Source organism: Acipenser ruthenus, chromosome 43, assembly GCF_902713425.1.
Source record: "Acipenser ruthenus chromosome 43, fAciRut3.2 maternal haplotype, whole genome shotgun sequence".
Taxonomy (NCBI): Eukaryota; Metazoa; Chordata; class Actinopteri; order Acipenseriformes; family Acipenseridae; genus Acipenser; species Acipenser ruthenus.
The window spans coordinates 4,602,154-4,629,748 of NC_081231.1; the positions used below are offsets into that span (position 1 = coordinate 4,602,154).

The 27,595-nt window shown below is 39.6% G+C and overlaps 2 protein-coding genes and 1 long non-coding RNA gene across 3 annotated transcripts in view; 2 read left to right on the forward strand and 1 right to left on the reverse strand.

Moving 5' to 3' along the window:
• The window catches only part of LOC117971457 (zinc finger protein 624-like), a 183,008-nt gene that overhangs the window by 101,886 nt on the left and 53,527 nt on the right, over positions 1-27,595 (reverse strand). The window lies entirely within an intron of this gene.
• On the forward strand, positions 716-3,627 carry LOC131709417 (uncharacterized). Its single transcript, XR_009311523.1, has 3 exons — positions 716-766; positions 858-899; positions 3,545-3,627. It is a non-coding gene; the product is annotated as an uncharacterized LOC131709417 (long non-coding RNA).
• The window catches only part of LOC117404737 (Fc receptor-like protein 5), a 30,582-nt gene continuing 25,565 nt past the window's right edge, over positions 22,579-27,595 (forward strand). The window contains exon 1 of the mRNA XM_059011973.1: positions 22,579-22,655. Within this exon, the coding sequence (XP_058867956.1) occupies positions 22,625-22,655 (31 nt within the window). The 5' untranslated portion in view covers positions 22,579-22,624. The remainder of the gene's footprint in view (positions 22,656-27,595) is intronic.

Here is a 27,595-nt window from a genome sequence, read left to right on the forward strand (position 1 = left end):
ATCAGTTCAATTTGAATGTGGCTTTGTAATAAATGACTTATTGTTTCAATTTATTAGCATTTATTTATTGCCCTGGTGAGGACAGCACCACACACACACACACACACACACACACTGACACACACACAGACACACTGACACACATACAGACACACTGACACACACACTGACACTCACACACACACACACACACACACACACAGACACTGACACACACACTGACACACAAACACAGACACACACTGACACACACACAGACACACTGACACACATACAGACACACTGACACACACACTGACACTCACACACACACACACACACACACACACAGACACTGACACACACACTGACACACAAACACAGACACACACTGACACACACACACACACACACACAAATACACACAGACACACACTGACACACACACACACACAGACACACAAATATATTTAAACAATAATGTAGAAAGGCAAATGATGTATTTTTACTCCTGCAAATCCAAACCTCTCAAGCCTTCTCTCAACACCAGCCTCTAAAGGTATGGAGTGCACTAGTTCAGTTTGAATGTGACTTTGTAATAAATGACTTATTGTTTGATTGTATTAGTATTTATTTATTGTCCTGGTGGAGACAGCAGCATAGACACAGTTTCATTGAAATGCATTTGAACAATACACTTGAAACAGGAAACACTAAATCTTCTTGTTGTGTGTTTTCTTTACAGTGTCAGACCCTACAAGCCCCCCTTCCACTCCGGTCTCTCAAGGTATGCAGTGTAATCACTTCAGTGGATTCAGAACCACTGCAGGAATCTGGCTTTGTTATAAATTTTCTTTTTTCTCTCTTTCTTGTTACAGAAGCAGAATCCTCGAGCCCCTCTTCCACTCCGGTCTCTCAAGGTAAGTGCAGTTTGAAGATGGCAGTTTGTTCAGTGTGATTGACAGCCCACCTCATGTGTCATGTGATCCACTAGAGCTATATCAGCTGTGGGAGAGCTGTGTGCAACTATTCAGCAACAACACTAGGAGAGCAGACGGTTGTCTTTCGGTTTGGAATCCTAATGTATAGAGTTACATTATTTTGTCCAGTACAAATAATCTGTCTTCAGGTAACCCTGTTTATACTGTTGAAAACTGCCCTAACATTAGACACTCCTCTAAACATCTAAACACAAGAGTTCATCTCTGAAAGTCTACCTCTACACGTCTGCTTCTTGTGTTCTAGGTACCAGCACCTCACCTGAGCCCTGCACTTAACTCACATTCAGCGTTCCCTCTAAGGGTAAAATGCGCACATTTTACACAGTAACTGGCAACAACCTTCCACTCAGTTTATTAACTTTTACAAGTTATCAAATATCAGCCTCCCTCGAGACTCCAACATCTCATTTTGAGAGCATTCGTGCAAAGCATTAACATAAGCATGTTTCCATGTGTCTTGGAGATGATTCTCTGATTTCCCTGTTAAAATGCACGTCACATTCGTACAGAGCTCGCTGGGGCTCCAGTGAATCCAGTAGTGCAGGGCGGGTGAAGCAGGAGTCTGGAGATTCTGCCTCTATGGAGAGGGCTGCCCGGTGCTGCTTAGGAACGTCACAGTTTTGAACTCATCGTATAATTGAAAACGTTTTTGAAGCACAATCTTACTGCATTATTTAGAAGTATAAATAGTCAACATAAATAAACATAAATAAAAATCACAATACTCATACTTTCACGGGTTTTGTTTTATTTCCCTTTTAAAAAACAAACATTTCAGAAATACCATCATATCAAGCGTTTAGAAACTGGTAAAAATGTAATGTACAGTACAGTGTAGTGATTGAAGACGACATACCACGTGCATTTGTTTGCAAGTTGAGTTTAGGTGACTTCACTCACGTGTCTCTGCTGAAACTCAACATGACAGCTGCACCAACAAAGAAAAAAAAGCAATGTTTCAGTAAAAGACAGAGCTGAAACAAAATCTGATTATCTCTATGAGGATGGTGGGACACTATTGTTCAAGTTTTACTGCCATTGCTCATGTATGAGTCAATCCCATTAAAAGATCATATTGCCAGTCATAAACATGTACAGAGAACAAGAAAGCAAATAAGACGGCAACAATGGCAAAGCATGCATTCACTATACTGAAAACTGAGGTCTAAGACACTGCATTCACTATACTGAAAACTGAGGTCTAAGACACTGTGTTCACTATGCTGAAAACTGAGGTCTAAGACACTGCATTCACTATACTGAAAACTGAGATCTAAGACACTGCATTCACTATACTGAAAACTGAGATCTAAGACACTGCATTCACTATACTGAAAACTGAGGTCTAAGACACTGCATTCACTATACTGAAAACTGAGATCTAAGACACTGCATTCACTATGCTGAAAACTGAGATCTAAGACACTGCATTCACTATGCTGAAAACTGAGGTCTAAGACACTGCATTCACTATACTGAAAACTGAGGTCTAAGACACTGCATTCAGTATGCTGAAAACTGAGATCTAAGACACTGCATTCACTATACTGAAAACTGAGGTCTAAGACACTGCATTCAGTATGCTGAAAACTGAGGTCTAAGACACTGCATTCACTATACTGAAAACTGAGGTCTAAGACACTGCATTCACTATACTGAAAACTGAGGTCTAAGACACTGCATTCACTATGCTGAAAACTGAGATCTAAGACACTGCATTCACTATACTGAAAACTGAGGTCTAAGACACTGCATTCACTATGCTGAAAACTGAGATCTAAGACACTGCATTCACTATACTGAAAACTGAGGTCTAAGACACTGCATTCACTATGCTGAAAACTGAGATCTAAGACACTGCATTCACTATGCTGAAAACTGAGATCTAAGACACTGCATTCACTATACTGAAAACTGAGGTCTAAGACACTGCATTCACTATGCTGAAAACTGAGATCTAAGACACTGCATTCACTATACTGAAAACTGAGATCTAAGACACTGCATTCTCTTTACTGAAAACTGAGATCTAAGACACTGCATTCTCTATACTGAAAACTGAGGTCTAAGACACTGCATTCACTATGCTGAAAACTGAGGTCTAAGACATTGCGTTCAAGGCTGGCTTTCCTGAAGTATTGAAGGAAAATGAATTGCGTGTTTAATGATTGTTTACTTTATTTATTTCTATGCTACCTGTGTTTTAATAAAGCTGTAATTAGCAATATTAAACAAAGGCAGTTTTTTTTATTAAATATATTTCAAAATTGTATAATGCAACAAAATGAATACATTCAAAGGGTTAGTGCGTCGTCGAAGGTTCCTCACTGATAATTGATCCTTTCTCAGTTAAAACGGCACATTTCTCAGAATCTAAAAAGGGAACGCTTCTCCCGTTCTGTGCTGCACATTACAGACTACGTGGGGTCTTATTGTTTGACATGGGGTTTATTTAATGGCTGTGTGATCTCTTCTGTGCTGCACATTACAGACTACGTGGGGTCTTATTGTTTGACATGGGGTTTATTTAATGGCTGTGTGAACTCTTCTGTTTGTCTGCACAGATAACATGGCAACAGCAAGGGTCAAACTAAACGTACCCGAAGGAGTGAATCTTGAGGACCCCAAAGTGAGCGAAGCCATTTTAGAGCAGGTAGGTGACACTCCCTTTCAGAAATCCAAACACTTCGTGTGACACTGATGAGCTAATCTCACGTTGACTTTGCTTCTATTTAGTTCCTTCTAGTTTCCTCTCGTTTCCCTGATAGATACACAGAGAGATGTGGTGCTCCTTGATAACACTGTGTTTCTTGTGGTTGCTGTTTCAGATCCGGGAGCACCTCTCCAAGAACATTCCAATGGACGGTGTTAATCTGCACTGGAGAAAACAAGATGGGGAGATATTCCACAAGGAGGAAGAGGAGCAGGAGGAGGAGGAGGAGGAGGAGGAGGAGGAGGAGGAGGAGGAGGAGGAGGAGAAGTACTTCAAGCCGTGAGATACCAGCACCCACAATGACAAGCGGGGGATTTCAGAGCAGCACTGGTTTATATTAATCTGACATTATCTACTGGTTTATATTACTCTGACATTATCTACTGGTTTATATTAATATGACATTATCTACTGGTTTATATTAATCTGACATTATCTACTGGTTTATATTACTCTGACATTATCTACTGGTTTATATTAATCTGACATTATCTACTGGTTTATATTACTCTGACATTATCTACTGGTTTATATTACTCTGACATTATCTACTGGTTTATATTACTCTGACATTATCTACTGGTTTATATTAATCTGACATTATCTACTGGTTTATATTAATCTGGCATTATCTACTGGTTTATATTAATCTGGCATTATCTACTGGTTTATATTACTCTGGCATTATCTACTGGTTTATATTAATCTGACATTATCCACTGGTTTATATTACTCTGACATTATCTACTGGTTTATATTACTCTGACATTATCTACTGGTTTATATTACTCTGACATTATCTACTGGTTTATATTAATCTGACATTATCTACTGTTTATATTAATCTGACATTATCTACTGGTTTATATTAATCTGACATTATCTACTGTTTATATTAATCTGACATTATCTACTGGTTTATATTAATCTGACATTATCTACTGGTTTATATTACTCTGACATTATCTACTGGTTTATATTAATCTGACATTATCTACTGGTTTATATTACTCTGACATTATCTACTGGTTTATATTAAGGTGATGGTGTGTGTGTTTTTTAATTTAATGGTAATTTAAATATATATTCAATTATTTACTGGTGCAGCACATATTTATATTAAGGTGATGTGTGTGTGTTTTAATTTAATGGTAATTTAAATATATGTTCAATTATTTACTGGTGCAGCACATATTTATAGTAAGGTGAGGTGTGTGTGTTTTAATTTTAATGAAAATTTAAATATATATTAAATTATTTACTGGTGCAACACATATTTATATTAAGGTGAGGTGTGTGTGTTTTAATGTAGTAAATGATTCTAATAGAGGTTACATTAGTTGCTGGTGCAAGTTTCTTTCACCTTGTAAAGAATATATTCAGAGTGCTAACAGAGTAACAGGCCTCTTCCCCATGGCATGGCAGAGCATGGATTTACAGAATGAATGTACAACTTGCAGTGTACTATTAAATCCCATAGAGGGCACCACAAACACATTTACTGAGGGAGGAAGGAAGCAAGCTCCTGTATAATTATACAATCACCTGGAAGGTCTTGATGCTGCAGTACATTACAAACAGCAGCCAGGATACAGGTGTTGAATTGCTTATCAGGAGGACAGAGCTAAGGTAGATGGCAGGTGAAGGACAGTTCTCTTTTTCACATGATCCTCCAGTGCAATGACATGGGCAGCTCTAGCCTGGGTCACTCTGAGCCTCTGTCTGGTAAGTGAGACGAGTTGTCCTAGTGCAGCTCAGCAAGCTGGTCTCTTCCAGTCCAGGTCTGCGTTCCAACCATGGCTGCGTTTCTACCTGGAGGAAAAGCCCTCCAGGACTGGAGCCTGTCGCAATGCAAGTGAAGCTGCAGCATATACTAGGACTGTGGCGCCCCCTATGGTCTTTAAATAGGTCTGCATTATCACACAGAAATATATGTGCAGTCTGCAGGGTGCAATGCAACATGGGGTGAAGTCATTAAGGCTATGAGTAGGGTGGTTTGCTACAGCTTATGATTTCAATGGAAATGTCTTCTTTTTTTCTGATATTTAATTTACATTACTGTAAAAAACATAAAAAATAACAGGGTCATTGAAAGTTTTATTTCTCATTATAGTGTATGGGGAGCAGGGGAGGGGACCCAAATCCATGCATTCATGAAACATGTTCATCTCATGCAAACACATAGAAATCACACGAGCTGTACCAAATAAAACATATGATTCATGAAGGTTTGTGCACGATAATGATACTCTGTATTTCTGAATGTATTTTTGCTGATTCATTTCAATAAAGTTTCAATCTCAATCTATGGCATCTTTTTTATTATTATTATTACTATTTTCACAGAGACTACAGTCCCCTGACAAGGCTGCTCTATAGCGATGGATCCCTTTCTATACAGTGTGGTTCAGGAGACTGGGTGCTGGGCAGCACAGGGGCTGAACAGAGACTGCTCTATAGCGAGGGATCCCTTTCTATACAGTGTGGTTCAGGAGACTGGGTTCTGGTTGAATGGATCTATATCAGCTGTTTGTTGTCTACACTCCTAAATGAATCTATTTGCTGTTCACTTTGTAACAGTTCCCAAGTCGTAGCTGATCACCAGCTCACCAGCAGTTGCTGACATTGTCTGCAGGTTTAAATAAATAAGCTGGTCTTGAAAGGGTTACAGCATGACATTATTCAAAGCACCTCCTGTCATGAACCAGACTATGCCACTTTAAGGTCACATATCTGGTACTATTAGTCATTTATGCGTTCATTTAGAGTTTTTCTCTGCTCTGTAGATATGACAATGCTTAGCCTAGTGGGACACCCAGGGTCTAACAATGAGTCACCATTCCCATCATGACCACTAGGGAGCACTAGGGTGCAATGTCGACCCAGGGGACTTTTTTGACCTGAAAAAAGAAACAAGGACCAGAGGTCACAAATGGAGATAAGGCTTTGAACAATAAATTGCAGGTACAACAATAGGCACTTTGGAACTGCAGTTTAATATTACATTTAATAGAATCACTTTTAAGTTCTAACTTTAGGGAATAATGAGCAATATGTTAAATTCTTGCTCTCAATTGTAATAACAATTATATACATTTATGTTTCATAGTAATGATTATTATTATTTAACTGTTAATGAAGATTGCATTATAAATGGGGCTTCTGATTTTCGTTTTAACTAATAAAAACCAATAAAACACCCTGTGGCAATGTGCTCTGCCCCTGTGTGCATTTCTGTGTTGTATGTTGCGTGCGTGTGTTAATGTTGGTGTATAGGCATTGGTACACGGGATATAAACGGGTCTGTGTTTCACGTGTGATTTAAATTGTATATTTGTATTTAGGCACGGGATTGCACATCACTGCACGTGCATTTAAAGTATAGTATGTGAGCACGGGGTTGCACAGAATTAATTCACGTGCTGGGATTCAAGTGAATAATTAATTAGTAATTGAATCCCAGCACAACAGTATATATAGATGCACATTTCTTTCACTCGGGGTTGGGTGTTCGGTGAGTGGAGAACGAGTGTGGAGAAGGAGAAACTAAATAGCAAAACGAAAGTAAGAACGTAAATATAAGTGTTTCACTCACCGTGTTTGTTTTGTTTGTCTCTTTATTTTGGCGTGAAGTGTCGTGTCCTGTGTTTTTGTATGTTTACAACCTTTTTATTTTCTGTTTAATTATTAAATGCTGAGCACAACCAAGTGCTCAGCTTCACCAACCTCTGTCTGTTACTTCCTGTTTCTGGTCTGACGTCACCCACTGCAGGCGTCTTTGTGACACACCCCCATCCAAATTATATATATATATATATATATATACAGTGCCTTGCGAAAGTATTCGGCCCCCTTGAACTTTGCGACCTTTTGCCACATTTCAGGCTTCAAACATAAAGATATGAAACTGTAATTTTTTGTGAAGAATCAACAACAAGTGGGACACAATCATGAAGTGGAACGAAATTTATTGGATATTTCAAACTTTTTTAACAAATAAAAAACTGAAAAATTGGGCGTGCAAAATTATTCAGCCCCCTTAAGTTAATACTTTGTAGCGCCACCTTTTGCTGCGATTACAGCTGTCAGTCGCTTGGGGTATGTCTCTATCAGTTTTGCAAATCGAGAGACTGAAACTTTTGCCCATTCCTCCTTGCAAAACAGCTCGAGCTCAGTGAGGTTGGATGGAGAGCATTTGTGAACAGCAGTTTTCAGTTCTTTCCACAGATTCTCGATTGGATTCAGGTCTGGACTTTGACTTGGCCATTCTAACACCTGGATATGTTTATTTGTGAACCATTCCATTGTAGATTTTGCTTTGTGTTTTGGATCATTGTCTTGTTGGAAGACAAATCTCCATCCCAGTCTCAGGTCTTTTGCAGACTCCATCAGGTTTTCTTCCAGAATTGTCCTGTATTTGGCTCCATCCATCTTCCCATCAATTTTAACCATCTTCCCTGTCCCTGCTGAAGAAAAGCAGGCCCAAACCATGATGCTGCCACCACCATGTTTGACAGTGGGGATGGTGTGTTCAGGGTGATGAGCTGTGTTGCTTTTACGCCAAACATAACGTTTTGCATTGTTGCCAAAAAGTTCGATTTTGGTTTCATCTGACCAGAGCACCTTCTTCCACATGTTTGGTGTGTCTCCCAGGTGGCTTGTGGCAAACTGTAAACGACACTTTTTATGGATATCTTTAAGAAATGGCTTTCTTCTTGCCACTCTTCCATAAAGGCCAGATTTGTGCAGTATACGACTGATTGTTGTCCTATGGACAGAGTCTCCCACCTCAGCTGTAGATCTCTGCAGTTCATCCAGAGTGATCATGGGCCTCTTGGCTGCATCTCTGATCAGTCTTCTCCTTGTATGAGCTGAAAGTTTAGAGGGACGGCCAGGTCTTGGTAGATTTGCAGTGGTCTGATACTCCTTCCATTTCAATATTATCGCTTGCACAGTGCTCCTTGGGATGTTTAAAGCTTGGGAAATCTTTTTGTATCCAAATCCGGCTTTAAACTTCTCCACAACAGTATCTCGGACCTGCCTGGTGTGTTCCTTGTTCTTCATGATGCTCTCTGCGCTTTAAACGGACCTCTGAGACTATCACAGTGCAGGTGCATTTATACTGAGACTTGATTACACACAGGTGGATTCTATTTATCATCATTAGTCATTTAGGTCAACATTGGATCATTCAGAGATCCTCACTGAACTTCTGGAGAGAGTTTGCTGCACTGAAAGTAAAGGGGCTAAATAATTTTGCACGCCCAATTTTTCAGTTTTTTATTTGTTAAAAAAGTTTGAAATATCCAATAAATTTCGTTCCACTTCATGATTGTGTCCCACTTGTTGTTGATTCTTCACAAAAAATTACAGTTTCATATCTTTATGTTTGAAGCCTGAAATGTGGCAAAAGGTGGCAAAGTTCAAGGGGGCCGAATACTTTCGCAAGGCACTGTATATATATATATATATATATATATATATATATATATATATATATATATATATATATATAGTGAGCGTGTGGGTGCACAGACAGTTGTTTCCAATATAATCCAAGTTTGTTTATTAAACTTCACAAAGCTTGCTTACTTGACAAAAGAAAATACAATCCTGGTTGCGAGATGAGATATAAAGAAAATAAACAGTTCAAACAGGATTTGTAGAACAAAAAAAAACAACAACAATGTAAACTAACTGGACAGTTAGCCGCGTCCAGTTAAAGTAATTGGTTCCTGGGTTTTACCAGGTCATGTGCTGGCTTCAGCCTGTCCCCCAGCATGTGAAAACCAGCAGCGTCTCTTTCCACTTTGCTGTATTTCCCTTCCAACAGCGCCGGCCCAGGAAAGAAGATTGCAGTCGCAAAGGCAGTTTTAGCTTCTCTTTTGTATTCCCGTTCAGCCCTGGTTGTAGATAATCTCACACTGCTCACTGGTTGGAAGCCACCCTTGACTGGCTGTGAAGGCTTTCTTTTAAAGGTGCTGGATTATCTTGGAATTGGACGGTTACAGGCTACAGGTGCAGGCCAATTAAGGCTAATGAGAATTAATCATGGTCCAAACTTGATCCCCTACCTAACCACACCTGCAGCCTGTTTACACGTTAACTCCTTGACGTCATGGCAGGCAAGTACGCTGACCACAGGTCTACCATTGTGTTCTCTTCAACACCTGTGGGCTCGTTCCTAACTCGCAATGATCGTTCAGGATAAGAGTCATGTTCAAACAGACGGAGACAGCGAGTTCTGGACTGTTGGAAGACACTTTAATATTCAGGGCAGCCTGATTGAAATAGGTTCCCATCTCCATTATGACTTTTTTAAACAAACGGAACCACTTTAGATGGAAAATACTCACTCTGACCACGGCAACCCTTTTGATATTTGCACGGGGGGATATGTTAATTAGGTACCCACTTCATTTGCATAACATTCCTCATTCTGTCGGAATTGGGGTTCCCTTTCAATTCGAAGACGACCACCGAAGACATTACGTATGGGATATGCCTGCCCATTGGATAGGTATCGCTGAGCTCTCTATATCAGAGCTGCTGATAGGCCCCTTCCTGGGATGATGCACTCGATCCCACCCACCGAGGGGATAAAACTCTCATTCAAAGGAAGCCATTTCTCTTTTTCCTTCTCAAGACGGTACGGTAAGACCTCTGTGTTGAGCTGAGCATATTGATAGAAAAGATCTTCTCGAGTCGAATCGAGTCGATTGCATTTCACTTGCATTCGTGCTGAAAGCTGGCTTACCGCTTTCCCAGACCAAGTCTTTTTTGCCTTTCTGTCTTCCAGCAGCCTCCTCGCTTGCGTGGTAGGCCGCTCTTTGTTTCTGTCTGTCATGTGTGAGCGACTGCCTGTGCAGTCATCCGCGAGTGGTTGTCTATTCTTCTGGAGAGTACACAGTTCCTCCACGGGGCTAGGCCTTGCCATATCCCCACTGTCGAGTAGACCCTGCCGGCTGTGTAGGCCCGTCCACTTCGGTTAATCGGGCCTTGTAAACAAATAGTGTTTTGCTGTCTGCTTCAGCACGCCCAGCAGGGGCTTCGGCCTTGTATCCCCCTGGTATAAGCTACGTTCTGACCAGTGTGTTGACCATGCGTTTAGGGTAGGCACATTGTGTAGTGGCCTCCCCGGTGCTTCGGTACCGTGGCGCACGCATAGCCCTTGATACTCAGGTATCTCGGTGCACAACTGCTCAGTGCATACAGCACACAGTACCCAGTGCGTCAGCGTCAGTGCACAGTCACAGCGCTGCACGGTCCTCAGTGCGTGCGGTGCTTGGTGCACACGGTGCTTGGTACCCACTGCCACAACGCTAGTGCTCGGTGGGCACGGGCTCTGCACGCGGTGCACGGTGCACACGGTGCTTGGTACTACACTACTGCATGGACATACGGTGTGGCACGGTACGTGGTGCGCAGTGCTAGGTGTGAGGTACCCTCTGCTACAGCGCTAGTAGGTGAGCGCATGGCATTCACACTTATTAGTGCTCGAGTGCAGTGCAAGTGGTGTCTTCTGCACGGTCCATGCAAAACACCAGGCCCATGTCAGGCAAGTCGGGGTTCCACCCTTGCACGGCCTGCAACGCCAATATCCCGCAAGAGGACAAGCATACCCTCTGTGTGCGATGCTTGGGCATTCAACATGCCACCTTGGCCCTCGAGAGGGACGTGGCCTGTAGCATCTGTGAGGCTTTCCAGCCCCGGGTGAAAGAAGCTCGTTTGGGGAGGGCCATGAGGTTGAGCTCCATGTCCTCTATGGCTGGACCGTCGGCAGCTCTTGGAGCCCCAGAGCTCCTCCTCCATGACCTGTCCCAGGACCCCCTGCTAGACATCCCCGATGCGCAGGCTGCCTGCAGTCACTCCCCATTGCCACGAGCGAGAAGGGTGAAGCGTTCCAAGCAGGCAAGGGACATTATGGATTTCAAGGCCCAGATGGCCCAGGTCTTAGAGCTCTTGGCTAAACAGACACCAGCCGCCCAGGCCCTGTTGCAGCCCCAATTGCCATTTTTTTTTTAACAGATCCATATTCTAATAGCGCTCCTTCGGATTCAAATGCTTAAATAAGTTTAACATTTGTACTCAATTGTAATATTTATACTATAGGCTGCATTTAAGTCTCATGTTCATCACACTGTATATGCGGTATGCTGTATGGAGTATTATACATGTTTCATTAATAGATGATAACTGGCATGTTTTTGCAGTAGAACATTTTGCACACAAAAGCAAAGCTGGTCTCATTACTGGATTGCTGTAGTGTATAATAAAGTCATGTGCATAGGGACAGATGTTTTCATAAATAAGCCAGATGACACATTTCAGTAGCTGATCTCACATTCTTATGTCCCTGACCCTGGGGGAAAAAAAAAACAAATGTGTTGGGGTGCGGTGTGTTACTCGGATCTCTTAGAACAGTCCTGTTTCACCTGTGTTATACCAGGCTGGCTGCCTTTTTCTGTGTGGTCTCCACTTCATGGGTTGCTGTACTACATATTTCCTTCGATGTGTGTAGGACTTTAGAAATTTATACTGTAGTAGATTCAAGTAAAACAAAGAAAGAAACTATGGAAATTCATTAACAAAAACTTTGTTAAAATAACGTTAAGGTTGCAGTTCAAAGTGTCAGGAAATGGGATGTTAAGGCACGGAACCTTAACTCACCCCTATTATGCCGATGCATCGCATCAGATATGAGGTCATACATGACATCAGTAATGACATCAGCAATGACTGATCACATGACAAATGCTCCACCAAGACTGCCCAGAAGGACATTACCAAAATAATAAACCTTTGGAGAGTTTCTGTGATGTCATCATACACTAGGAGACCTTTAGTTTACAGTCACAGAACCTGTAACTCACTGAAGTACATCTTTTATTTTTTATAAAAACTGGATATTAGTATATGTTAAAAAAAAAGACAATATAAAGGTGTCTTTGCTTAGGTCAGAGGTCAAATCTAATCGTCTAGAGGAATACGTCTTTATTGTAGTTAAATTTAACATGAATGTTCACATAACTATTCACATAACAAATGCTCCACCAAGACTGCCCAGATGGACATTACACTGGAAAAAAAATTCTCTGTGCTGGACTGTAGCTATCATGCTTCTTGGCGTACGTGCCAACGTAGACACAATCATAGACAAAACAAGAACACTTTCATTGAGCTCACTGTCACTCGGGTCACTCTTTGCACTGTTGTCTATAGATGTGATATAGGTGTTGCATAATTACTACTGTTACTTCCAATGCAAAACTAGGCACGCTTGCCACTATGCAATATGGCAATGCCACATATCTACCCAAGACCATTGGTTTATCAAATGCATTTGAATATGTATCTCATTCAGTAAAATGATTTTTTTTTTTCTGGAACAGTGCCATGGAGAATGAAGACCAAACTGTGCTTCTTTGTCTTGTTATTGTCATATGAGTTCCTAAGAACAGCTGGTGGAACAATATTCTCCATACCAATAAACACACCCAGGTAATGTCCTTCTGGGCAGTCTTGGTGGAGCATTTATCATGTGATTAGTCATTGCTGATGTCATTACTGATGTCATGTATGCTGTCATATCTGATGCGATGCATCGGCATCATAGGGGTGAGTTAAGGTTCTGTGCCTTAACGTCCCATTTCCTGACACTTTGAACTGCAACCTTAACGTTATTTTAACAAAGTTTTTGTTACTGTATATATGGCAGGGACAGAGCGCAAGCCTCCCTGCCAAGTTAATTCCTTTTGTTTAATTTAATTGTTTTATTGTTTTGTTTAATTATCACCTGCACCTGGTAGTTATTGAAAATTCGAGCCAGGTGCAGGGTATAAAAGGGAAGCAGTCAGTCTGCTTGAGGCTGCTGCTGTTGAGTGAAGAGCCTGATGGAAAGTCGTAAAGGTCTGTTTAAACCTACGTTTGGCTTTATTAAAATTTGTATTAAAGTGTTTTGTTTTGGTGTTATATGTCAGGTACACAGCTTAGCTGTCCTGCATGTTAGACAGGGACCTGCATGTGTGTAGTGAGAGCTCAATGAGAGCAGGGGGTTTGTTTGTTTGTTTTGTGTTTCGAATAAATGTTTTTATCTCTGGGTCACGAACCCAAAGGTACGGCCAGCTTGGTCACTATATATATATATATATATATATATATATATATATATATATATACAGTACTGTGCAAAAGTTTTAGGCAGGTGTGAAAAAATGCTGTAAAGTAAGAATGCTTTCAAAAATAGACATGTTAATAGATTATATTTATCAATTAACTAAATGCAAAGTGAGTGAACAGAAGAAAAATCAAAATCAAATCCATATTTGGTGTGACCACCCTTTGCCTTCAAAACAGCATCAAGCATCAATTCTTCTAGGTACACTTGCACACAGTTTTTGAAGGAACTCGGCAGGTAGGTTGGCCCAAACATCTTGGAGAACTAACCACGTTCTTCTGTGGATTTAGGCAGCCTCATTTGCTTCTCTCTCTTCATGTAATCCCAGACAGACTCGATGATGTTGAGATCAGGGCTCTGTGGGTGCCATACCATCACTTCCAGGACTCATTGTTCTTCTTTACGCTGAAGATAGTTCTTAATGACTTTCACTGTATGTTTGGGGTCGTTGTCATGCTGCAGAATAAATTTGGGGCCAATCAGATGCCTCCCTGATGGTATTGCATGATGGATAAGTATCTGCCTGTACTTCTCAGCATTGAGTAGACCATTAATTCTGACCAAATCCCCAACTCCATTTGCAGAAATGCAGCCCCAAACTTGCAAGGAACCTCCACCATGCTTCACTGTTGCCTGCAGACACTCATTTGTGTACGCTCTCCAGGCCTTCGGCGAACAAACTGCCTTCTGCTACAGCCAAATATTTCAAATTTTGACTCATCAGTCCAGAGCACCTGCTGCAATTTTTCTGCACCCCAGTTCCTGTGTTTTCGTGTATAGTTGAGTCGCATAGCCTTGTTTCCACGTCGGAGGTATGGCTTTTTGGCCGCAAGACTTCCATGAAGGCCACTTCTGACCAGACCTCTGGACAGTAGATGGGTGTACCAGGGTCTCACTGTTTTCTGCCAGATCTGAGCTGATGGCACTGCTGGACATCTTCCGATTGCGAAGGGAAGTAAGCATGATGTGTCTTTCATCTGCTGCAGTAAGTTTCCTTGGCCGACCACTGCGTCTACGGTCCTCAACGTTGCCCGTTTCTTTGTGCTTCTTCAAAAGAGCTTGGACAGCACATCTGGAAACCCCTGTCTGCCTTGAAATTTCTGCCTGGGAGAGACCTTGCTGATGCAGTATAACTACCTTGTGTCTTGTTGCTGAGCTCAGTCTTGCCATGGTGTATGACTTCTGACAGTAAACTGTCTTCAGCAACCTCACCTTGTTAGCTGAGTTTGCCTGTTCCTCACCCAGTTTTATTCCTCCTGCACAGCTGTTTCTGTTTTAGTTAATGATTGTGTTTCACCCTACATATTGAATTGATGATCATTAGCACCTGTTTGGTATAATTGTTTAATCATACACCTGACTATATGCCTACAAAATCCCTGACTTTGTGCAAGTGTACCTAGAAGAATTGATGCTGTTTTGAAGGCAAAGGGTGGTCACACCAAATATGGATTTGATTTAGATTTTTCTTCTGTTCACTCACTTTGCATTTAGTTAATTGATAAATATAATCTATTAACATGTCTATTTTTGAAAGCATTCTTACTTTACAGCATTTTTTCACATCTGCCTAAAACTTTTGCACAGTACTGTATTTCAACACAGCGGGGAGGGGGTTAATCCTCCCTGCATGGAAGAAAACATGTGCGAATGCACATTTGTGTTAATTGTTAATTATCCCCTGCACCTGGTAATTATTGTTAAATTAGGACCAGGTGCAGGGTATATAAGAGGTGCAGTCAGTCTGCTTAGAGCTGCTGTATAGAAGGAGGCAGATAGTGTGCTCTGTCTCCGAGCAGTCATACAGAAGCAAGTGCTGTGTCGAACCTGTGTGGTTTTAGTTTGTTGGGTTTTGTTTGGTGGGGAAACGGCTTAGCCGTCCTACTTGTAGTCAGGGTGTTCCTAAAAGTTAAGTTAGTGCTCGTAAAGAGCTAGGTGTTTGTTTTTGTTTTGGTGTTTCTGTTTGTATTATTAAAAGTGCGCGGAAGCGCTGAACCCCAATTTCTGTGTCTGGGTCAATTTTTAAAGGGGCAACGAACCCGAGTGGGGGCAATATATCACTATATATATATATATATATATATATTACTCACAGTAATGTATGCTGATGCTGCTGAGGCCCTTTGAACTAGTCTGAACTGTAGCTACAGCAGCTCACTGACACTTCCTGTTGAAACAAAGTGTTAAACTGAGCACAGGAAGCGAGCACACGAGCGCTTGATTTATTCAGTGTTATTTCTTTCTTTACCAGGATGTTATCAGCTTTAGCAACATGTGTCACATTCTATTTAAGAAATATACACTGAATTTGATATTTGCTTCACAGGCCACACACACAATGTGGGGAGGGGGTGTTAAACAAACATTCAGCACTGCTGGGAGGTGAAATACAAACTTTCCATTAGTAATGGCTCGTTCACATTTAGCTCTGCTGGGAGGTGAAATACAAACTTTACATTAGTAATGGCTCGTTCACATTTAGCTCTGCTAGGAGGTGAAATACAAACTTTCCATTAGTAATGGCTCGTTCACATTTAGCTCTGCTGGGAGGTGAAATACAAACTTTACATTAGTAATGGCTCGTTCACATTTAGCACTGCTAGGAGGTGAAATACAAACTTTACATTAGTAATGGCTCGTTCACATTTAGCTCTGCTAGGAGGTGAAATACAAGCTTTACATTAGTAATGGCTCGTTCACATTTAGCTCTGCTGGGAGGTGAAATACAAACTTTACATTAGTAATGGCTTGTTCACATTTAGCTCTGCTGGGAGGTGAAATACAAACTTTACATTAGTAATGGCTCGTTCACATTTAGCTCTGCTGGGAGGTGAAATACAAACTTTACATTAGTAATGGCTCGTTCACATTTAGCTCTGCTGGGAGGTGAAATACAAACTTTACATTAGTAATGGCTCGTTCACATTTAGCTCTGCTAGGAGGTGAAATACAAGCTTTACATTAGTAATGGCTCGTTCACATTCAGCACTGCTAGGAGATGAAATACAAGCTTTACATTAGTAATGGCTCGTTCACACAAGAGGAAAGCACCGTTTTCTATGATTAAAGTATTTATTTCATTACCCAGTGATTGTGGGTCTCCTGTGTTATCTATGGATTTCTGACAGCTGAATGTAAAATCCTACTAATATACTTTGTATTGCTAGTTAATAATGTTGATTGCAACATCTGCCCTCCATGAACGTTTTTATGGAGTAAAAGATTATTCTGACCCTTTTCAGTCTGTTTGATATTCATGAAACTGCTCTGTGTATCTTTATTTTATTTTACAAGGAGACTTTTTTATTATTAGCAACAGGATCAATGGGTGATCCTGCAGACTCCTCAATCCTGACCCGTCTCTCAGCCCTGCTGATCTGAACTCTTTCTGTCTTTTCAGATCAATGGGTGATCCTGCAGACTCCTCAATCCTGACCCGTCTCTCAGCCCTGCTGATCTGAACTCTTTCTGTCTTTTCAGATGGACTGGTGACCCTGTCTTTTTGTGTGCTGTGCTTTTTTGCCCTGTTGTCGTTGAAAATGCACTATTCAGCCCTCAACCTCCGGGATTTAAAATATAGTTCAGTACTGTACATATGATGTTAAAGATAAAGGGGTATCATAGATTTTATTGGGACTCATATAAACAATTTTACAGTTTTAAAGCAATTATCTGAACAATTAATGAACAATCCCTGGTCCCTATTAGATCAGTTAATAGAGATTTTACCTGGTTCATATTCACATTTCTATCTTGAAGTGCAGTTGTGGTGACACTTGGTGAGGGTGTTCTTTAGTGTATTGAGAGAACCAGAATCTGGGAATATGAAGAGATGTCTGTCTGTCACATTCACATTGTGCACATTCATAAGAACTTAAGAACATAAGAAATTTTACAAACGAGAGGAGGCCATTCAGCCCATCTTGCTCGTTTGGTTGTTAGTAGCTTATTGATCCCAGAATCTCATCAAGCAGCTCCTTGAAGGATGCCAGGGTGTCTGCTTCAACAACGTTACTGGGGTGTTGCTTCCAGACTCAGTGGATGTAGGTCCTCATGGGGCTTTCTCATGACACTGATAAGACTTGTCTTGATTTTACATCCATGGCTGGGGAGGAATGTTACTAATATTTTATTTAAATGAATTATTTTTTGTGCATCTTTATCTACAGAGCAGGTGCAATCTGAGCATCCTGAAATGAAAAGATCTGTCTTTGACAGAGTTTTTGTTATAGTGTGTGATGGTGAAAGCTTTAGCTGAAATGTTTGTCTAGCTGAAGGGCCCGGTTCACAAAGCTTTAACTTGATCTTGTAACTCATGAGATGAAGTTGTGCATGTGAGACACTTTTCTGCAGTGCTGTTAAAGAACCCCACTGAAGTATTGAATTCATCATCTAAAGCTGTGTGAGTTCAAGCTTTCTGAATCCTCTGAGTTACAGTATCGCTTGTCCAGGGATGTCCTGCCCCGTTCACAGGGATTGAAGACCTTAACATTAACATCTCCTCTAAATAATAATCTAAAGTGTCAGTTTAATGTCTTGCCATCACTTCCTGTGCACCCTGCTGTGTGCTCATCCTCCAGCACTTCCTCTCACTCAACCGCAGCCCCTGAAGCCCTTCACTGGACTGAATTAAATAAAATAACAGACAGATTTATACTGACTTTTTAGAAATCCATAAGAATATGTTGACTATAGAATTCTAGTCTTTTACACTAGAAATGTGTAAAGAATATATTGCCTATACAGTGCCTTGCGAAAGTATTCGGCCCCCTTGAACTTTTCCGACCTTTTGCCACATTTCAGGCTTCAAATATAAAGATATGAAACTGTAATTTTTTGTGAAGAATCAACAACAAGTGGGACACAATCATGAAGTGGAACGAAATTTATTGGATATTTCAAACTTTTTTAACAAATAAAAAACTGAAAAATTGGGCGTGCAAAATTATTCAGCCCCTTTACTTTCAGTGCAGCAAACTCTCTCCAGAAGTTCAGTGAGGATCTCTGAATGATCCAATGTTGACCTAAATGACTAATGATGATAAATAGAATCCACCTGTGTGTAATCAAGTCTCCGTATAAATGCACCTGCACTATGATAGTCTCAGAGGTCCGTTTAAAGCGCAGAGAGCATCATGAAGAACAAGGAACACACCAGGCAGGTCCGAGATACTGTTGTGGAGAAGTTTAAAGCCGGATTTGGATACAAAAAGATTTCCCAAGCTTTAAACATCCCAAGGAGCACTGTGCAAGCGATAATATTGAAATGGAAGGAGTATCAGACCACTGCAAATCTACCAAGACCTGGCCGTCCCTCTAAACTTTCAGCTCATACAAGGAGAAGACTGATCAGAGATGCAGCCAAGAGGCCCATGATCACTCTGGATGAACTGCAGAGATCTACAGCTGAGGTGGGAGACTCTGTCCATAGGACAACAATCAGTCGTATACTGCACAAATCTGGCCTTTATGGAAGAGTGGCAAGAAGAAAGCCATTTCTTAAAGATATCCATAAAAAGTGTCGTTTACAGTTTGCCACAAGCCACCTGGGAGACACACCAAACATGTGGAAGAAGGTGCTCTGGTCAGATGAAACCAAAATCGAACTTTTTGGCAACAATGCAAAACGTTATGTTTGGCGTAAAAGCAACACAGCTCATCACCCTGAACACACCATCCCCACTGTCAAACATGGTGGTGGCAGCATCTTGGTTTGGGCCTGCTTTTCTTCAGCAGGGACAGGGAAGATGGTTAAAATTGATGGGAAGATGGATGGAGCCAAATACAGGACCATTCTGGAAGAAAACCTGATGGAGTCTGCAAAAGACCTGAGACTGGGACGGAGATTTGTCTTCCAACAAGACAATGATCCAAAACATAAAGCAAAATCTACAATGGAATGGTTCACAAATAAACATATCCAGGTGTTAGAATGGCCAAGTCAAAGTCCAGACCTGAATCCAATCGAGAATCTGTGGAAAGAACTGAAAACTGCTGTTCACAAATGCTCTCCATCCAACCTCACTGAGCTCGAGCTGTTTTGCAAGGAGGAATGGGCAAAAATTTCAGTCTCTTGATGTGCAAAACTGATAGAGACATACCCCAAGCGACTTACAGCTGTAATCGCAGCAAAAGGTGGCGCTACAAAGTATTAACTTAAGGGGGATGAATAATTTTGCACGCCCAATTTTTCAGTTTTTGATTTGTTAAAAAAGTTTGAAATATCCAATAAATTTCGTTTCACTTCATGATTGTGTCCCACTTGTTGTTGATTCTTCACAAAAAATTACAGTTTCATATCTTTATGTTTGAAGCCTGAAATGTGGCAAAAGGTTGCAAAGTTCAAGGGGGCCGAATACTTTCGCAAGGCACTGTATATTTATTTATTGCATTTATTACATTTCTGTAAAGCTTTTCATACAAAAGTATCACAAAGCACTGTACAGTACATAGCAGGAAAAAAGAACAAACCACAATACATGTGTATAGCAAGTCACGCATACAACTGCCATGATCAGACCATTTAAATAACAGTATACTGGTACACATAATAATAATACAAAAACAGCCATTTTCAAATTACATTAAAACCCACTAAGATAAGAAAGCCATTTTCTAAAAGTGCATTTTTAGTCTTGACTTGAATATATGTTTCATATTGCAACTAAATCATTCAACTGATAATTATATGCTGATATATTTAGATCTCTGGATATGACTAGCCTACAGTACATAAGACAGCTTTACATACACAAAGCTCACAAGCTAGTGCTTGGAGGTGTGGGTACTACTGACAAGATGATTCAATACAAGTATCAGTGGAGGCTCCTGCCTCCTCAATTTCACATGATAATATAATATAATAATATTCAATAAAACAAAAACAAAACTATTGTCTAAAATGCAAGAAAAAATGACACTTTAACCAAAACCTTGGATTCAACATTCCTATATTACCAGCAGCACTGGGTCCTCAGAGCAGGCAAGACTCTGTTATAAACTCCTATCTCCTGTGACCACCACACAGTACAGTACTAGCAATGGCAGATCCCTGGTTTTAATTGGAGGATCAACTCAAACCCTCCCGCCCCCTGCTGAAGCACTGCTTTCAGCCTACTATGAGTGAGATTTTAAAAAGTGATCAGAAAAAAAAAGAAATCCATAATAAGGGTAGGAACATTTTAAAAACACTGTATATTTAAACACAGCTGTTTTATCATCTTTATCCCTTGGTGCTTGTTGTGTGCAGACATTTTTAAAGGTAGAACACAGTGTTCAAGCAATTGGGCTTAAAAAAAAGAAATACAGTATGTAAGTTTCACTTGATCTGTTTTGTGTTTTGGTGTTTATGTTTTGATGTCTAAAAAGTGCATTTCATTATAATGGCAAAAGTTCACCTTGAAACCATGGCGATGAAAACATTAATATGAAACGCTGACAGCATTATAATTGCTCAATATGACAAGTTACTTGCTGCTCACATGGAAATAAGGATCCATATTTACCAGGGTGACAGAATGACCTGATTTCATGCATTTTCTTTACTGTGCTAGAAGAAATCAATAAAGAAATGAATGAAGCTTGTTTTTTTGCATGGCAGATTGATGAAACAGGTTTGTAGTCGTGTCTCTTCAGACTTAGAAGTCACCAGTCGCCACTGGTACAGAACTGTATGTAATTATTTTGTTGGTCATTTATTTTCATTTAGTAAATTAAGTCGAGAGGATGTGCTTGATTTTTATCTGCCTTTCTCCTGCCTTAACAACTTTGTTTAGAAAATATATTTTGCAAAGTATGTTAGCAGGGTGCAATTTGATGGACGGACGGATGGACCCTGGCTCTGATCTTTCAATTTTTATCCCCAGCAGAGAAATTAGATTTTGTACTGACAATGTCTTTCTGCTGGAAAATGTCATTTATACAGATCATTTTCAAACATTTTGCATATATTATGGCAATTCTGTGTAGGTACATATGGTACACCATCACTGTGGTGAATGTTGTTTGTAGCATTATAAGCGCACGTTGTTATAGCCTTTGTGACAGGGTAGCGTCACGGCCCAAGCTGTTACCGGCAGGAAGAGACCCAGAGACAGAAAGCTGCAGTTTAAGTGCTGGTGCGCACGCTTATTAACAAACACAGGAACAAAGAAAAAGGCACAAGGGTCAAAACAAAAGGTTAAACAAAACAATCAGATGTAGTCTGGGCATTCGCCTTCACTACCATTTTGACCAACAATACAAAAAATCACTCACCCCAAAGCAAGGATTTCTCCATGTTTTTATATATGTGGCCACTCCCCAATTAGCATCAATTACCTAATGGTGGAATGGCCACACCTGTGATTGCTGGAGGGACAGATTTAACCCCATCCCTGCCAACCTTACATTCCCCCACACACACAGAGCACAGAGCAGTGTGTGTACAGAAGTGTTTCAATCCCCTCATTTGAACAGTGGTTTCATCAGACCAGTTCTTGAGTAAAGTGTTTTTGTTTTCCAGCAGCCAGTTGCTTAATAGAAGTTTTAGCTTCTTACATGTAAATGAAGTTGTTTGATGCTCAGTGTAAAAATAAATACTCCCCGAAATGAGATCACGTGACTATGTTTTGTCAGACAACAGAATCAGACATATTAGAAATACGTTTGTGGTCATTCAATAAATAAGTGTAGTGGGAGGAACCTGTAAGTTTACAACTTCAAAACTGTGAAGTTTCTACACTGAGCTCAGCTTTGAAAACATCTCCAGACAGAATGCAGGCTTGTGAAGTCGCTGCACTGATATGTAAGTATTATTGCTGGTGCTTTATTAAACATGCTGCTGATTATCCATCTGGTTTGGGGACAGTTAGAGTGAAAGATTCTAGGTTTGGAGACTCAATCGTAATTTAAAATCTATATTTTGAGGTGGTGTCTTGTGTAAAAGCAGAGTGTGCAAGCCAGGTAAATGACAGAGAGTATTGTGAAACACACTGTATGCATGGTAAAAGCAGGGAAGTGTTTCATGGTAAAAGCAGAGTGTGCAAGCCAGGTAAATGAAATAGAGTATTGTGAAACACACTGTATGCATGGTAAAGCAGGGAAGTGTTTCATGGTAAAAGCAGAGTGTGCAAGCCAGGTAAATGACAGAGAGTATTGTGAAACACACTGTATGCATGGTGAAGCAGGGAAGCACATGGTAAAGCACAGGGAAGTGAGGACCTTTTTTCATGGTAGTTTCATGGTAAAAGTGTAGTTAAGTGTAGAAAAAGCTAGTCAATGTATGATAAATCAAATGAAAGCAGGGGCATAATTTCAGAAAAATTCTGGGGGGGGGGGGGCAAAGTTGTGTCAACATTAAAAGTGAGTAAAGGCTTTAACACTAACTGAATTACTGTACTGCCAGCTTCCAATATAGTTAACTAAACATTTCAGCTGCAAACCGTCACTACTGCTACATTAAACAAATAGTGGTACAACATCATCTCTTTCAAATCGTTTTAGAGAAGCAGCTCGGGACATAAGACTCTTATTTCAGATCATTGAAAAAAAATAAAAGAAAGTCCTGTATTGCATGGGCTTTACAAAAAGAGCCAGGGGTAAGAACGCAGTTTAACTCTTTAATTTAGAGCATCCATCCGAATACATCTCACCGGATTAGTTATATACTTACAACCTTGAGTTAAGTTTGATACATTTCACCTGCTTTCCACAAAGAATGACACTTTCAGCATGATTTTCAAAAGGGGCAAAACAAGAACGAGGTGGCAAAATGATTTTCAAAGCCCGATGAATGGAACCACATCACTTGATTTGTATTTTTAAAGCATCAACAAGTGAATTCACGACTCGTTTCATCTAAACCCTTTGAAAGCCAGATACTTCGTGACCCAAATCAGCTTTAGAAATCACTTATAACCTAGTTCTTATTTTTCCCCTTTTGAAAATCATGCTGTTTGTATCAAATATAAACCAATGAACATGAACTTCTAAATAAGCACCACAATTCTGTGAATGTCGAAAGTATAAATCTGTAGCAAAGTTTTAAATAACATGTTTACCCCGATAATCATGAATAAAATAAAATAAAAGGGGGTGGCGTCTCGCTTTCATCAAGGCAAATGTGTGTCAACACCAGCCTGTAAGTCTAATGTTTTTGCCAAAGTAATACCAACATTTGCATATATACGAAAATACGTTAGAAAAATAAATTCATAGATTTTCATTTATAGCATTGCCTAATCATTTTTTTTCGATATAAATGCATATTTAAACAATGTAACATTTTAAAACAGTAATTAGCATCATGAATGAATATAAGCAGGCAGTAATTGGTCCAGTTTACAATGAGATAACGTGCGTTTTGTCAGCATCGTTCTTATTCTTAAAATAAATTATAAAAAATTTGCAATGCAAGTATTTGTAAAGCACGGCACTAATTTATAACAAGTGTGCCACCTTAAATGTTATTTTCTGCCAATCCAAACCGAAAACGCTCAGCACAGCTCTACACATGAGCCTAAATCTAGTTTCAAATCTATGGTACCTTTTCTTTAGAGCAGGTATAAATAATTGTACCTGGGCATCAGCAATATTAATAGTTTCTTCCACAAGTGAATCCCTCCTTGTTGTCTCGCTGTGTTTAATTTCTTCTGTTTTCCACCTGCTGTGACAAACATATCTGACATTTCCCTTTGACTCATGATATCAATAATATTATATTCTTATAGAAATAATAGACTGCAGTGTAATTCTGTGTTATCAATATAATCACTGGACAATGATGAACTATCAATAGAAAATGAATGAATGTCGCCTTGCAGCCGTGGCTGACTTCATTCTGGATCCGGGTTCGATTAGAAAATAACAATGTTTGAAAAATGCATTTTATTCATTTGTGAAGAAAACATCGACCATCTTAATAGTGATTATATTGTGTGTCTGGAGGGGGGGGGGCAGCTGCCCACCCTGCCCTATAACAAATGACGGCCCTGAATGAAAGTATTGCACATGCATGATACAATATGGTAGAAGTAATGCCAAACATGGAAGCGTGCTTAAAGATTAATACAAAAATGTGTGCAGAAGGATTGTAAGATAACTAAATTGATTTCCACCTGCAATCAAATATAGGACCTGGAAACTTGTAAATAGTGGTACAGAAAGTCCTCTCACAGTGATGTATGCTGATGCTGCTGAGGCCCTTTGAACTGGTCTGAACTGTAGCTACAGCAGCTCACTGACACTTCCTGTTGAAAGTGTTAAAGCAAACTAATGCTTCACTTATTCAGGGTGTGCATTTCTTTCTTTCTTTCTTTCTTTCTTTCTTTCTTTCTTTAACATGTTTTTGGGAATGGGGTGTTAAAAGAACATTAGCAGTTCTAAAGCTCTGGCCAAAAGTTTTGCATCACCTTCAATTTTAGGATTGAGACATAATACAAAATAAAAAAAAAACCTGTATGAACATAATTTAGATATTTTATTTAACATAATTTAATAAAAGAAGCTACAAAATGAAATTGCAAAAGTCAGCTGGAGGCATGTAGTGTAGTATTCATGTTGAATTTCAAAATGTCACATTTTTCAATTTCTGTCAGTTTTTGGTTAAGAATATGGAATAATACAAAGCGTTGTGTAATTTAATATGCTAACCTTATTCAGCAGGTTTCGTGTGACTTTATGAAGCAGAATCAGTTCATTCTATAGGGGGATGCAGAACTTTTAGCCAGAGCTGTAGGTGGTAAAATAAAAACTTTAAAGTTGCAATGGCTAGATCCCAGAAGGGAAAGGACCGTTTTCTATGATCAAAGTATTTTTTAAATGTCATTACCCAGTGATTGCAGGTCTCCTGTGTTCATAGCTTTCTGAAAACTGAATGTAGAATCTGACTAAATTAGTTTTATAATATTGATTGCAAACATTTACCCTCCATGAACATTTATACAGAGTAAAAGATTTTGCTTGTTTGATATTCATGGAACTGTTCTAGACTGCTGTGTGTATTTTTATTTCATTTTACAAGTAGACAGCAGTTTTTTGTTGTTTTTTTTTAATATATTACGGTTTTAGGTTAAACCGGGGTCATATTTTAAGTGACTCTGCAGCAGCAGTTGTTGATGCATAGTTCACCTAGTCTCTGTAACTCGCTTTGGATAAAAGCATATGCTAAATGACTAAGAATAATAATAATAATAATAATAATAATAATAATAATAATAATAATAATAATAATAATAATAATAGCAGCTGTTTTTTATGCAATAAGAAATCAGTTAGAATTATATTGTTAAAATCATTCTGAGGTTTATAGAAGGGGGATTATAGCAGGACTGGACTGAAAGGATAAGGGGGACTGGTGATTCATTGTGATCAAGCTTTAATATACTAACCATTCCTGTACTGTAAGTTGAATCCAAATCAATGTTTATGTCTTAATGAAGGTATGTACCTTAGAAAGGGTTTGTGACAGGCGTCTGCCGTGTGGGTGCATGCTAGGGTTGGCCATGCTCCAATTCTGGAGCCCTGGAGCCAGCTCAGGGGCCTGGAGCCAGAGCGGAGAGTGACAGTTTCCTGAGCTGAGCTCCGAAGCTGGATCTGGGGATGCTGGAGCCGCAGCGGAGCATGGAGCCAGAGCTGAGGTTCTGGAGCAGCTCCACTATTTCCTGCCTTTTACATTTAAAAGAAAAAATGCATCATGAATTATTCTGTTCAAACATTTGTATGGACAAAATAAATGTTTATAAAATAACTAAATGTAAATACAGAAGTACTTTCATGTACATAATATTTCTGTTGATATAAGGAGTCATCCAGAATGATCAACTAGAATCATGTACTCCGGTATCTGAAGCCATTACCTTTTATAAAAACCAGTGCAGGCATATAGAGAGGGTCCTCATAATCACACAGTAAGAGGAAGGGAGTGAAAGATTATAGTGAAATGAAATGATTATAGCAAAAAGAATACAAATGAAGCTAGGATTGAATAATAAAATAAAATCAAGTCAGTTATCCTGTTCACAATGTCATGTGTGACAGACACACTGTGAAATGAAATGTATATTATAGTAGTAATATAGTAAGACATACTGTACTTTATAGAACACTGATTCAATCCATGTAACATATATTTATTATACTGCTGGAACAAACACGGTTTATTCAAACGTTATCAAAGTCATTATGTGTAACACTATTAAAGATGAAAAATATCCCAGAAGAAAGAAGGGCCTGACTTTACCCTCGTGATTTAACTACAAAACAAAGGATGCCATACAGTAGGTGCGGTTAAAAAAAAAAGTGCATTTCAGGTAAAAACAAAGGAGACAACGCATCGTTTTTAATAATCCCTGCCATTGCAAATTCACATGTGTGTAGAGATCACTATTTGGCAGCTAGTGGTGCATGTGCAGCCTAATCTGGACTTGTTTTTCTTGACAGTCAGAAGTAAATAAGGGACCAGGAGTTGCTGTGTTGATCTTCTGTTTTTTATATTCCGTATATAGAAATCCCACACAGTGCTATTTTTCTTGCTAATTTATAAACTGTTGCAGCTTCTGGCAAGGTGGTAAATCGGTGCAAGGCAAAGCAGCTTGTGATGCGTATTTCTCATTTGACTGACAGACATTTTTTCCCCTTCAATTTTTTTTCTGGATATTAGCACTCAATTATTATAGATATTTTTTCCTCATTGAAATGTATTTTAATGTACAGTTAATTGCATTGCATAATATTATTACACCAAGA